The 14,367-nt window shown below is 40.7% G+C and overlaps 1 protein-coding gene across 5 annotated transcripts in view; it reads left to right on the top strand.

Moving 5' to 3' along the window:
- TPST1 (tyrosylprotein sulfotransferase 1) overlaps positions 1-14,367 on the top strand; it is a 31,216-nt gene that overhangs the window by 10,279 nt on the left and 6,570 nt on the right. For 4 of the 5 annotated variants that reach the window (XM_039389310.1, XM_039389311.1, XM_039389312.1 and 1 more), the window contains 4 exons: positions 3,679-3,877; positions 12,217-12,267; positions 13,179-13,254; positions 14,316-14,363. In XM_039389310.1, the coding sequence (XP_039245244.1) occupies positions 3,679-3,877; positions 12,217-12,267; positions 13,179-13,223 (295 nt within the window). In that variant the 3' untranslated portion in view covers positions 13,224-13,254; positions 14,316-14,363. The remainder of the gene's footprint in view (positions 1-3,678; positions 3,878-12,216; positions 12,268-13,178; positions 13,255-14,315; positions 14,364-14,367) is intronic. The other variant, XM_039389314.1, reaches the window with a different exon arrangement.

Genomic DNA, 14,367 nt, shown 5'->3' on the forward strand with positions numbered 1-14,367 from the left:
CACTTCAGAGGCATGGTGTGGGTCCAGCACCAGATGCCTGGAGGTATTTTAATTGTTGGAGGTTTTTTTGAAATGAAATCTGTCAAGAGTTTGTTGTCTTGAAATATTTAAAACATTTCAAGAAAGATATCCCACTAAAATACCTTTATGATGATGCCATTACCTGCTAACAGAAAGGAAATGTTTGAGAATATATTTTTCACTTGTTAGAAATCAAAATTAACGCTTTTCAAGTGAAATCTGTGTCAGATGGAATGAGGCTGTAGGCTGCAAGATGTTTTCTATTCAGTTGTGTATAGAATTAAACTGTGCATGCAGGTTGTTTCTTTTCCAGAGATGAGCCAGCCCCTGGATTGCAGAATTCTTCCAGCAGTGAGCTGACTCCACTTTTCTCTTACTGCAAACTCAGAAACTCTTATGCATTATTCTGGTAATAGCACTAGGAGATAGCAAACAGACTGGATTTAAGATTCTGACTTCATTTGTTCCCCTGGCTGCTTGATTTGAGGAAACTTTTGGCTGCCTCACTCTCCTCTTCTGCATGTGTTTAGTAGTCCCTGCTTTTTCTGTTGCTGATGCAGCCCTTCCCTCACTGTTCTTCTGTTGTACTTAGGATTTTTGCCCTTATTTTGATTTTTGTCCAGCTGCAAGGAGAAACACTGCAAGGGTTCTAGAGATGAGCACCACAGCATTTGCAGTAGTGTGAAACCTTCTGTGGTTTGAAGTAATTGCCAACGTGGCTGTTGAAGGAATGTATTATGGCTGGACTACAAGCTATAACTAGTATTGTTAATAGAGCTCTGGCATTTGCCTCCTAACTGAAAGCAGCTGTGCTGACCACTGATGCAGAGAAATGTCAACCCTTTTATAGCAATTTTTATTAGGCTTATAATGGAAATAGCTGTCTAGGCAAAATTACTTCACAATATACACTATATTTAATGCATACCTTTCATTTGATTCTGGTACAGATGCAGAATTACTTGGGGTTAGTCCTGTGTTCTGTCCTACCAGCTGCTTCCAAAGCTGAAACTCTTCCTGAGGTGGAGCCTGGAATCACTGCCCAGCATTTGCCATAGACACACATAACAAAAGTTGCCAAGACTTGATGTGTTCCCTTGTTTTGCTGTTTGGATTTTTGGGTGTTTCTCTCCCATAGCCCTCAGAAGTTCTTTATCTGAAGAACCTTTCCCTCAAGTTGTGTTTTGCTTTTCTTCCCACCTTAACTGAAAGGACAGAAGAGGATTTAAACAGCCCAGATGGAGTGGTGTGTTTCTGAGTCAGTGCCTGGGAGCAGCTCCGTGTAGTCCCTTCTCTCTTCCCTGCTATTAATCACCAGGAAATGTTTCATGCTGAGGGTGTTGTTACCAAAGTGGGGGCAAAGCATACACCTTGAAAATGTGCTTTTGCTTCAGGATGAGGTATCCACATGTGTACAAATTTAGGTCCAAACTGATGTATAGCACCTGCTGTTTTGGGGTTCCATCAAGGTGTTAGACAAGCCCATTGCTTGGTTCTCACAGCATCACCCTTATTTTAAATGGTCAAATCAATCTGCAGTTTTGGTGAAGGGATTTTGGGCTTGGCTGGCTCAGTCTGAGGACCATAAATCTTACATTTTTCAAACACCGAGTGATAATTTTTTCCTGAGGGTCCCAGGCTCCTTTTCCCCTGGACTCGTGACTGTTGTGGTGCTTTTGCCTGTGCCTTGGTACTTTGAGCTTCTGAAACTCAACTCTTAACAGCTATTTGCTTGCTAATTTGATGCTCATCTTTTAATGAGAAGGATCAAAAAGGCAATGCCCAGGCTTTTTAGTTTTCCATACAGACTTGGGAGCCTTCAGGGAGGCTGAAATTCAGTTGCAGCTCCCTGGTCCCAAAATCCCCTTCTGTGTTCCGGCCTTTGGTCTGAGTTACTGAGAAGGGTTGAAGTGACTAAGGCTGAAAAATCTGGGGGTTGTTTTACAGGTGTTCTTTTGTTTGTCAGGCCCTTACTCATCAGCTCCCATTAAACACCTTTTGCAGCAATCTGAGGGCCAAGACATTTTCCCTGTGGGTGACCATTTCCCTGTCTGGTTTGTTCTTTGTTGATTGTGGTTAAAGTACTTAAGTCACTGACCTTCCAGCAGTGTATGAGTAATTTCCTTCCTCTAACCTGGAAGAATTTTAGTTATGATGATGAGTAAAAAAGAGGAACAAGGTAAAGCCTGGTGTTAAGATTAAACTGAGTTAATGACTGGCAGACATATACAGGTTGTTATTTAAGGCTCTCATTCTTGGTGCCCCTGTGAATGGGATGCCTCTTGCTATTGATTTATTGTTGGTCTATACAACAATTCTTCAGCCTCTTCTTGGACTCATGAGGTTAATTTGAGAACTGTAATCAAACTTCTTCCTGTTGTGAGTTGAGTGATGTCAGTCTTGAGAGCAATTTCACTTCAGGCTTCTGACCTCAGAAACTGCTGTATGGAAATTTCTGTCCATTTTTCTCAGATGTTTTCTCACCTTTTGCCTGCTGAATATCTGAAGAATTAGCTGCTTGAGAATGAATTTGAATCTCAGTGTTCTCATTCTTTACCCTGTGTAGATGAGGTGCTGGTATTACACTTTGTACTGTTACTTTCAGGTATAAAAATTCCATTTTCTGAGCGGTAGAGCTTTTTGAGCTCAAAATTCTTTGATGTAAAGGAGGGCAGTAGCTCCAAGTGGATGTGATGGAGTGTGCTCAGGTTTGAGGCAGGTGTAGCCAACCAGCAGCAACTGCTGATATTAATTGCAGTGCAGGTACAAATATTCCTTTAGGCAACTTTATATATACAGATGATGTATATATAAAGAGTGCATGTGCACTCTTTTTTAAGGCCAGGAAAAAAAAAGCTTTAAATTATTCAGAGTAAAAAGTCAGAGTTTTCAATTACTCTGAGTCTTGCTGGCCTGTTCCAGAAATAAACACAGTAAAGTTGTGTATCTTATAATCTGAAAGAAGCAAATAATGTGTGAGAACAAAGCAGTGCCAGATTTCTTCCCTTGAAAAAAAGCACAACAAAACTCGAGCAAGAATGAAAATTGCATTAGGACCTTTGATTAAATGACAGCTATTTTCTGTGACACTGCTGTGATTGTGCACTTGCCTTTAAGAACTATGTAATGACCAAACAATCAGTTAAAGGAATGGTTATGAAAAATATGACTGTAGTCCACACCTTTCTGTCAAGTCTCAGGTCTCTCTTTTATTAAACAAAGGAAAAAAAAAAAGAGATAAGTCACAGAATGGGCATGGGAAAAAATGGCACATGTATTTTAATTTAGAATGCAGCTTTTAAGAGCATCTGAGACAATTAACCAGCAAATGTGGGAACATGCCAGTGGGAAAACAGCTTTATATGTAGGTGTGTGCTTACTTCTCACTTAACAGCTCCTTGGGTTTCACTGCTGCCTTTATGTAAAGAACTTGCTTCAGTGTGTTCTGTGTGAAAGCCTAAACCAGGGAGCACGTGCAAATGCTGTGGTTAAAACTTCACTTCCCGTCAGCTCTGTAGAAACATGAAATTTTGAGAGAGAAGAGGGAGGGGGGGAAAAAAAACCAACACAGACAAAACAAGCTGAAGGTCTTGGTGATGGTGAACTGGCAGGTGTTGGTTGGAAAGCAGAAAATAACCTTCCCTTCTCCCTCCACAGGGTTGAAAGATCCACTGACCAAGTCATCAAGCCAGTCAATGTGGAAGCACTGTCCAAGTGGGTCGGGAAGATCCCTGCTGATGTTCTGCAAGACATGCCTGTGATTGCCCCCATGCTGGCCAAGCTGGGCTATGATCCATATGCCAATCCACCAAACTATGGAAAACCAGATCAAAAGGTTGTGGAAAACACAAGGAGGGTAAGGCTGCTGTGTGTTTAACTATTGACTGACTGGCTGGGAGCTGTAGAGCAGAAGTCTTGTGTTTTGTTTGGGGTTTTATAAGTCTGTTTCTAGTACCTTTTGATACTCCTTGCCCTGGAGGAGAAAAGAATTCTTTGGGACCTTGAGCACTGCAAGTCTGGCTCCTGCTGTTTGTCCAGTTTGATTCATCTCCCTTTATCCCAACCACAGGCTTGAGCTGTGCTCTTTGGTGTGTGGAGCCAGACCTCTTGAGAACTGTCCAGATAGTTGGGGAACTAGCTGGTAGTAGAAAAAAGCTTTCTTGTCTGGATGTCAAACTTGACTGAGCTCAGCTTTTTATACATGAGGGTTGGCAGGAGCTCTGTCACAAAATTACACCCCAAATACTTGTTAGAGTTTGAAAAATGACCCATGGAAAATGGCCCAAGATGATTAACCTAAACTTAAGCATTTTAGTCTGAATTTAATGTTGTTGGAATTTGAGTAGTTAGGCTCTAGGGCTGTTTATCCCTGGAGGTACCCATTGAAAAGTTCACTGCCATTGTTAGAAACAAAATTATTAACTCTGCTTTTGTTCTTCTGAGCACGTTTACTTTATTAAAAGACAGTGACTTTTGCTGCTGCAGCGAAGTAATCAGTGGAAAAATGGAATTAAACAATTTAAAAGGACTGTCTTCCACCAGCCTTCTGATACTGAAAAACTGTGGTAGGGGTAGTGGTTGGCATTTATAGCTCTCCTTGTGCTTACTGTTTTAAAAGGCTCACAAACAAACTGACTTTTCTGCACTTAATTCAACCACTTTAAAAATCCGAATTTGTATTGTAATGCAATAATTCAAGGTTGGTTATGTCTTACTGATAAAATCTACGTCAGTTTTCACAGCGTGGTGACCTTTTTGAGGCCTCTACCTGTGTGTGGCAAACTCAGTCCAAGTTGTAAAAATTGTCTGGATTTCAGTTGCTTTTTGAAATCTATGTCAGTTCAAAATCCAAGAAAGAAAATCAGCTAGTAAAGCTTTTAAAGAAATTAAAGCCTAATTTCAAAGGCTCAAGTGTTTTGAGGCTTTGAAAAGTTTGTTTTGAAGGACAGTTTGTTTTGTTGGTTTTTTTTTTTTTACTAATGTAAGAACAGCTGTTAAAAACTGAAGGCTAGTGCTATAATAGCTGATCTAAATATTGCAGACATATGGGACACTTGTTAATATTTTGACTGCTATTTTAATTAAATTGGTTTACTTACAGCCCGAGATAGGATTTTAATTTTGTTGCTTGTTGTAGTAGGCAGAGTATATTTTCTTAGTCACTTGCTCTTTATAATAAAATTCCATTTGCACATATGGTTTGATAGACAAAATGAGGGAGATGTCCTGAATTAAGGCTAAAATCCAAAAAAAGCAAAAGAATTAAAGATGGTTAAACTTCAAAACTTAAAATATTCCTTTTGAAAGGGAATATTTTGAGGAGGGGCAACGTGAGGCTTTCAGAATGTCGTGTACCCCAAGGAGCTGTTTTAACCGTGGCTCAAATGAGTGTTTGGGTTTGCACTTGGAAGCTTGAATTCCTCCCCAGTCGCTTTGCTTCGTTTCCTCCCAGCTGGTTCCCAGCAAATCCCTGCTCGGACCGTTGTGTCCTGTCTTTCTCCTTGGCTGTGGATGTCCTGCCTTCCCAGGGTTCAGGATATAAGGCTTCCCAGCTCCTTACATTCCCTGCCTCCCAGGGCAGCAGGCTGGGCACCCCCTGGCAGTGCCAGTTCTGGGAATGCCCCTGGAGCTTGGCCCCGGAGCCAGGCCGCTGGGAATACCGAATATCCTGGCTGGTGTCAGGGGGAACTGACTCACTTCGCAAAAACGCTTGGCTTTGTTTCCTCCCAGCATCTTTATTTTGTTTTTATTTGGGGAACAGACACATCAAAACACTTCAAGGTTTTGGGGAGAGGGAGAGAAGGAGCAAACTGGGATGGCAGTTTTGCCATCAGGGACAGCCAGTGTTGTCCTATGGATTTCCCTTTCCCTTCCATCAGCCTGTGTTAATTTATCCCTTGCTGCTGCAGCTTGGAGAAGGGAGCATTTATTTAAATAGATAAGTAAATATGTCTGGATTTTTCCAGCCTTTTGGAACTGGCACTTGGCAAGTTAAGTGTGTTCCTGTGAGTTTTTAAATCACTGTAGCACTACTTTCCCTCTTGCTTTCTTTGAGTTTCTTCACCTGGGATAGTTTTTCACAGCATTCTGCACTGGGTGTGTTGTTGGAGGTGAAGCTGTCCAAATAAAGCCTTTCCAGAGTTGCTGTTCAGTACATAGTAAGATTATGTCTATCTTGCTTGTAACCATTTATTCCTTCACTTTGTGTTTGGAAGCAGTTCTACTACGTTTATATTTGTGGTTTCCAAGACATTAAACTGAACACAGAACTTTATCTGTTTCCAGTGAATACAATTCAAGCTCAGACTTCTAAAGCTGACCTGTGTTGTGTTGGTGTAGTAACCCCTCAGAGTGACTAATTTGAAATAAATTTGGATTATCTGACACTTGCTGCTCCGATACCAGTCTCTTAGTCCAATTAAAATGGCACAAGTGGCACTTCAGATGAAGGAATTTGTCCCTGCCTGGCAAACACAAAGCAAAAATAGGGGGGAATAACTGATTATTTTATTTTAACTTTTTTGGAGGGGAGCTTGTCACTTTTGAGGGGGTTATGTAATGCTTAACTTTATTATGGAAGTTGCAACAGGAGGGTGGAAGCCCAGCACCACTGAAATTATTGGCAAGGCAGATTCTGGCTCCACCTAAAGATGGAACAACACTGTGTCATCTGGTTCATTGCATAAAGATAAGTGGAATGAAAATTTAAAAAAAAAATTGCTTAGTATGCAGAACATACTTGTAGCTAAAAAGCCTCTTTGGGATGTAGACAGGTCAGTATTTTATGATCAGTCCATGTTGTAGAAGATAATTTAAAAATATTTCAGACTTTCAGCTGCAAGATGTCTTTGTTCTAAAATGTGATTAAATGCAGCTGTAGATCTGCGTTTATACTGCACTGAGCAAAATCTGTGACTTCTTGGAAAAGACTGCAAATTGGACTTAACAGTGAAAATACTGTTCAACAATTTCAAAGCTGCTGCTGTTAGTTCAGAAGGGAAGAACCAAGTGTTTAAAAGTGCCTAAAACAAGGGCTGGTACTGAAGAAAAATGGAAAGAAGTGGCTAGTCTGGTGTAAAATACTGGTTTCCCCTAAGCTTTCTGAGCAGTCAGGTCCTGTTCTTGTTTTTCCTCTTCTCTCCTTTTCTGTCCCCTGCCGGTGACTTGCATGTGTACAGCTTTAAATATTTCTCTTTTTCTTCAGTCTGATGACAAAATGATGGTTCTCTCCAGCTGAAATGCAGTGCTTAGATTAGAAATTCTATCCACTTGTAGATAATGCAAGGAAAGCAATGCTCTCTGCTAAATTTGGATTTTTCACTTTGCTGTTACCTGTGTAGGACACCAGAACGCTGAGGCTGGTTTTCTGTGCACAGAAATAATAAGATACAACCAGTGCTTGTGCTTTGTCATCTTAGCTCTGCTTTTGTTTTAGGAACTAACAGAGCATGGAGCCAATTTCCCCTCTTCTTGTGTTGGTGTCCCAGTGCTGTGGGGTGTTATGAAATAAGACACCTCTGACAGTACCTGCATGGGGGGAGTGCAGAGCTGTCACAGCACAGCAGATTTTTCTGCTGTTTTCAATAACAAAGCCATTAACTTTCTGTTTATCTGTTTTATGTTAAGCCTGACAGTATTATCGTTTATGACAGTTTATCCTGTCTCAGTTAAGGAATGCAGAGCAGAGAGAACGAGGTCTGGACAGGATTGTGCTGTTCAGCAGATCTCTGCATGTGACCTCTTCAAGGCAGCCTTTACTTAGCCCAGTTCTGCCATCACTGAATATGTTGTGGTTTTTCTTGTAAGTCTGTTGCTGGTCTGTTCATTTTATAGTGACTGCAAGGCCTCCTTCCTTACAGATGCATAAATGACTACTTGTTTTTTCCCCTCCTAGAGTTTGAACAAATTCTACATCCTGAACATAAAGGAAAATAACATCCTTAAGTAAATGGAGTTTTCATCTGCAAACGATGCAGAAAATGCAAATAATTAAGCAGTGTGAGCTGATTACCCAATCACTGTGTGATGAAGTACCAAGGCAGAATCACTCCTCCTTAGAACAGTGTCTCCTGTGTCCTTTCACTGTTGGGAGTTTGTGTGTGTCAGCAGGCTCCCAGAACACCCCAAAAGTGGGGACCAGCTCAGGGCTGCAGGGCTCTGCCTCGTGCCCAGCAGAGACTGGAGTATTGTTGTGTTATGGTTGGCAGAGTGGTTTCCTCCCACATCTGTAACACATTACATCAGATTTTCTTTGGCACGTCCTTCCCACTAAATGAATTTGTATGCTTGGAATACACACTCTAGTAAGTTCTTTTAACTTCTTCGTGGAGTTGTGTTCCTTGCCCTGGAGAGGTTGGGAGATGGAAGTGTAGAGAACTCTGTAGGAAAAGCTGTGGTTTAAATACACATGGTCCTTCTAATCACATCCAAAAGCTGTTATCTACCTCTGGCTTGTGTTCAGTTGGTGGCATTTTCTGCAGTAACATCTTGGAGGAAAAAAAAAAAAAGAGTTTTCCTAACTCCAGTTTTGTACCTAGTTTAAATTGTGAGGAAACATCTCCTGTCAAGAGTCGAAGCGTCCATGACAGCTGTGATTTCAAGACTTTGTTTCTGTCTTTTAGAAATCTCAATCTATGAAACAAATATACAAAGTATATTTACACTATCTATATTTGTATTTATGCATGAGAATAATTTTGCTGCCAAAGATGTGTCATGGTGGGGGTGGCTGTAATGCAGGGCTGCTCAGGGCTGTGTCCCCATTTACACTGGTTAATAAAGGCATTTGGCTTGTTGGGCATCTTCTCTGATATTTGAAACAAAAATTGGGGGAGGTTATTTCATCTCACTTGTGACCACCAACAGCACAGATTTGTTTAATACCCTCTTTAGTGGGTGTTTCTTCCAGCATGTGGATTTCCAACTGCATAGTTTTTTTCCAGAGGTGCTGATATCTCATTTAAAAAAAAAAAACAAACAAACCCCTCGAGTATGCATATATGTGATTAGTAATGCATGAAGAGTTATTAACAACCAAAGCAGAAAATGAGGTATGGTTGCAAGCTGCCTTTTGGCAGATATTCATGCCTGAAATCCTGCTCTCTGTGTTGTTCCTGCTGGGTAAACATTTACATCTCAGATGTCCCTTCCTTGGCAGTTCCAGTAGAGGTGAAGAATTGTGTAAACCTTGAGAGCTGCTTTAAAAGTTAAGGAGAGTCTGAAAGAGCAGGATGAGGGTGTGCTGTGCAGTAGAGGATTGGTTGTAGAAAGAGGCTCTGGTCTGGTTTTACCAGTGTTCTTTCTTTTTCTGACAATAAACTTGTACTCTGCAACTTTGTTTTTGAAGTCTACCAAGCCCAGACACACTTAGTTGCAGGGTGACTTTTACACAAAAAGACCCATTATCTCTGTGACTGGAACTGGACAAATATACTGTGGCTCTTTCCAAACCAGGCAGGAAAGTGGGTGAAAAGGAGTGCTTTAATCTTCTGTAAAGATGAATTATAGGTTACACTTCTGTGTTATGCTTCTGTTCTTAAGTTTTCTCTGTGTTTTTTAAAAGGATTTTTTCAGACAACTGGATGTGAAACTTGTTTTCTGATCTCTTTGAGAATATTGTGCATGTAGTTTGGCTATAAGAATGTGTTTTGTTTTTTTAATAGAACAGCTTGAATACTGCCAGCACTGAACATCAAACTGACACAGACTTAAAATCCCCCTCTTTTGGAATTCCATTTGGACTTACAAAATAATTCCCTTAGAAATGGCAAACACCATTTCTTCTCAATTCTACTGAATTCTTGCTCAGACTGGAAATCATTCCAATGTCCTGCTTCTGTCTCTCTAATGCCACTCTGAGTAATGTGTTTTAGACTTATAAATTGGTCAGGAAAGAATTTTGAATCTGAAGCCTCTTTAATTTCTTTGGCTGCAGATGGAGCCATTGTTTTTAGAATTTCTGGATTGCCATTGATCCCTGGCTTTTGATTCAGAAGGGACCACTTACAGTTTTTGGAACTCCTTTAAACCAGTCTCTGTGCAGTCTCAGTCCTGACAAAACCAGCCTTCTAGGTAATGTCAGTTCTGAACTGAAATTAGGCACATTTGTGTGTTAAACCTGATCTTGGGCCTGCCACTGGTTAGATTTGCCTTTGTAAATTGTGGTGTATAATTGGTGATATTTCATGTGAATATAACATCAAATATAACAACAAAAGCATTTTCATTCCAGGCTGTGACATTATTTTTCTTATGGATGGATGAATGCCCTTGGCTATCCACTGTTGGATGCCTGTTAGGAGTAAATGCTGTTCCTACAAAGGACATTACTGTGGTGAAGTTTTTAGGGCAGACAAATATATATAAAAGAGATAGATAGATACACATATATAGATAGAATGTAAAAATTAAACTGAGTCATAATTGCAGGAGAAGGGAAAAGGAGGAGGCTTCTAGAGAGACAGATGTGGCTTTGGCCACTGTGGTTCTGAATCAGTCACAAGGTACCATCATCTCATCAGTATTAACTGGTTTTGAGAACTCCCAGCTGATGACTGCAGTGCTTTGCCAGAAAAGGTGAAGACTCCTGCCTGTTATTCTGTAACATTTTTGATGTGATACTATTGTTCATTTGTAACTTCCATTCCTGCTCTCTGGGACACAGCCTGCATTTTAATGGCTTGGTTAAAAGCTGCAAATGTGAAATCCTCTCCTTCATTTATAAATATTTATGGTATAAGAAGGCTCCAGTAGCCACACGCTGGATTTCTGACCGGGCCGACTTTCATTAAGGTTTCCATGGGAATCACAGTAGCCCCTGGCTGAATACAAATGAGAGCTGTGCCTTTTGCTTTTCTATTTTAACTAAAACACGGAATATTGGAAGGAGGAGAGTTCCACACTGTATGTTGGGGCTTAGTGAAGCCTCGTTTGGGTCTGTTTAGCCCAGGGATGAGGAGTGATGGGAGCTGCCAGCCCTGAGTCCACCCCCGTGAGTCACAGAGTCACAGGGTCCGATGCTTTCAGGGCTGGGGCGGCCGCTGGGCAGGAAATTCCGAGCTGACTCAGCTGCACTGCCGGGCCACTGCAGCATATTGACAAAACCAGGCTGGCTCTGTATTCTGGTCATCCCTTCGGAGGGAAGCAGAGAAAATGGATATTGTTAATAAGCATCCCCTGCCTTCCTGAGTCTTCTCCCTTTGGCGCAAACCAGGGAGTGCAGCTCTGAGCGAGGCTTTGGAGTAGCCCCATTTCCATTTTAGGGCCCATTTTCCATTTTTATAGAATTTTTCTACGTAGGTTTGTGCCTTTTGTAAAATTTTTTTTTATTTATTTTTAAATGATTACACAAGACTACAAAGAACTTAGGACATTGGGATGATTACTCCTTATGGTTCAGTAGAAAGAATGGTAAAACTCTTCAAGTGTACTTTTTTTTTTTAGGGGAAAAAACTAGAACAAAACAACAAAAAGAAACCCCCAAACAAAACCAGAATACTTTTTTCCCCCCTTTGGAATATTTAATCTCAGAAGCAAAGAGCTTTTAAGAATTATCCTCCGGAGAGAAGACGATACGTTGCCAATTTATTTCCTAATTGGTCAGATAGTGGAAAGGCTTGTTTGCTGTGGTTGTTGGTGTGTTGGAGGATATTTATTACTTGCTCTTTCTCCAAACAGTGTTGTTTCAGAATTAATATTATGCTCTAAAAAATTGGAAATCTTGATAATTCCCATGCAGTCAGGCTGGTAATGAGGCTGCAGTATGTGTTGTAGCAAGTCACTCCTAGTGTTTTTAATCATCCTGTTGAAAATCTTTTTCTGAAAGCTTAGTGCATGGATTACACTGGACTTAGATTAGATTTCAAACTTGCTTGAAATAACTTGAATATTATTTGAGTTGCATATTTTTACCATTTTAATGCAAACAGGGTCAGAGTGTTGAGTACAGACCAAGCCTGGAACTGAGAGAGCAGCTGTGGAACCACTTTGGAGAACCAAACCTTGGGAATAAAACTTGCTTTTACAAAGACATTGTTCTCAGTTTAAGTAGATCTGTTCTAGCTTTACTGGATGCTAATAACACAAAGGAATCTTTTTCCCTTTTGTTCTTTTTTCCTTCCCTTAACAAGCTCTTTAACATTTCAAACAGCAGTGAATGAGGGCTTTGAGTAGTGTATTTTTTGTTTGTTTTTCCAGGTCTATAAAGGTGAATTTCAGCTTCCTGACTTCCTTAAAGAAGTGCCACAGGTACAGTATTGAATTGATTTCCTCATTTGTAGCAGCAAATCAGTGTGCAAACAGTCTTTATAAAACCACTTCTTCATGAACCTGATTTTTCTGAGTGATGACAAGAGAACAGCTTGTCCATGAGGTGGAATCTCCAGTTCCAAGCCTCTCTTGAGTCCATGTGTAACTCCAGTTGATGCTTGTCAACCTGAGCTGCCTGAATTTTTGCTGTGAAACTCCAGGAAAGTTGGAGTTTCTTTTGTAGACCAAACTGCAAAGTGTGTTATTTGCAGAGGAGCTTTTATCTTTTGTTACCTTGCATGGAAAGGTTTAAAGCAAGTATAATACAGAGAGAGCAGAGTTATAAGTACTGAGAAACTTTAAAAAGAGATAGTAATGTTATCAGACATAAACAAAACCAGTTCAGCCATGGATAGGGATGCTGTGTTGGGTTAATAATCAAGTGAGCTATTGAACTTCAGATTTTACTGAGAATTCATAAGTTGGTACCTTCAAATGCTGTTAATTGTCGTCAGCTCCCTGAGGGGCCTGACCTGTGCAATTGCAGTTGAAAAAGCAAAATCCTTGTCATGGAGCTCTCAAACTGCAGGATCTTGTGGCACCCTCCCCCAGCCATGTGAACATCACGGAATCATAGAATCACAGGATGGTTTGGGTTGGAAGGGACCTTAAAGCTCATCCCTTCCATGGGCAGGGACACCTTCCACTAGACCAGGTTGTTCCAAGACCCCTCCAACCTGGCCTGGGACACTTCCAGGGATGGGGCAGCCACAGCTTCTCCGTGTGGGAGGCACACAGGTTAAGAGTACACAGGAGAATCTACCACATGCAAACAAAGCATTTTGACTTTTTCCTTTTGTTCAAACAAAAATTAATTGCTTAAAAAGGAAAATCGGTTTCTTTTGTTCCAGCCAAAGAAGACAGTAGAAAGGAAGTCTCGTGGCAAGATAAAATGAACGTGGACCAGTGAAGTCAAATAGCTGTAGTGTCTGTGTCATGTTTTCAGAACATAACTTTGCTGTGGGCACCAAATCTCTCTGATCAGTCTTTGTGTGATCTCTAATGTGGGCTTGGCTTTTTACTGGATGTCTGCCTGCTCTCACCCTTGGATCAGTTAGTGCTCCTGCTTTGCAAGTCGTGCTCAGCTCCTGGAGAGCCATTCCAGAGCTGGCACCACGCAGCTGCCTGGGCTGTGCTCACAGCATCGTCCCCTCTCCACTGCTGGCCCGAGTCTCTGCAGCTTAGCGGCAGAAATGCTGTTTAAATGTTCTTAATGTGCTGCTTAACGGTCCTGTCAGCAAACTGTGCTGAGAGAGCTGCTGGGGTTAGTTCTGATGCTTTCACGTGCCATTCCTGTGGTGATTCCCAGATTATCTGCAGCCTTTCAGATAAAGCTGCGGCATTATCTGGCTGCAGGCACAGGGTGTGCCATGACAGATTAAATGTTGCTGATAAGGATTTATGGAAAAGGCAGGGATACGAGTTATCTTCAAAACTGAGCACACTGTGTGTGTGTGCTAGCAAAGTAAATCCTTGATTTTTTTGAATGAATCCTTGATTAAATCCTTTAAATCCTTGGTCTTTGTACAGTGTCCACTAGTTAAATTTTGCTATTTTTGTTTTTCAGTTATCTTGTGACGCTTCAAAAGAACCTGGGCCACTCTAACTAGTAAATGTCCTTTCACTCCATATGACAGGGAGGTTTCCAAATGGCACTCTGCTAAATTCCAGGAGGTGGATTTATACAGTTAGCTTGGTGCATTACAGTATTGACCAGACTCTGAGCAGATTTATCCAGAGTAAAAGAAAGATCATCTAAAAGGCAAAAAATAAGCTTTGTGAAATAGTAAAAGAATATTTCTTAAACCATAAAAACGGACACTGGAGTTGAAGTTGATAGTGTTCTCTTTTAGTGTATTATACAAAAGATAACATGAACATAATGTAACTAAACACCTCAATGGTTTGGAATACAAACATAAGTGCTCATAATGATATTTTTTTTTCCTCTAATGTGAAATAGCTAATTTTAGTTATTTTTTTGACAGACTGAACCTATGGAATAGAAGATAAAATGGATGTTTCTTGCACAGAAGGTAA

The sequence above is a fragment of the Pipra filicauda genome, unplaced genomic scaffold (assembly GCF_003945595.2).
Source record: "Pipra filicauda isolate LSUMZ 115617 unplaced genomic scaffold, ASM394559v2 scaffold71_size5581439_pilon, whole genome shotgun sequence".
NCBI classification, from domain to species: domain Eukaryota; kingdom Metazoa; phylum Chordata; class Aves; order Passeriformes; family Pipridae; genus Pipra; species Pipra filicauda.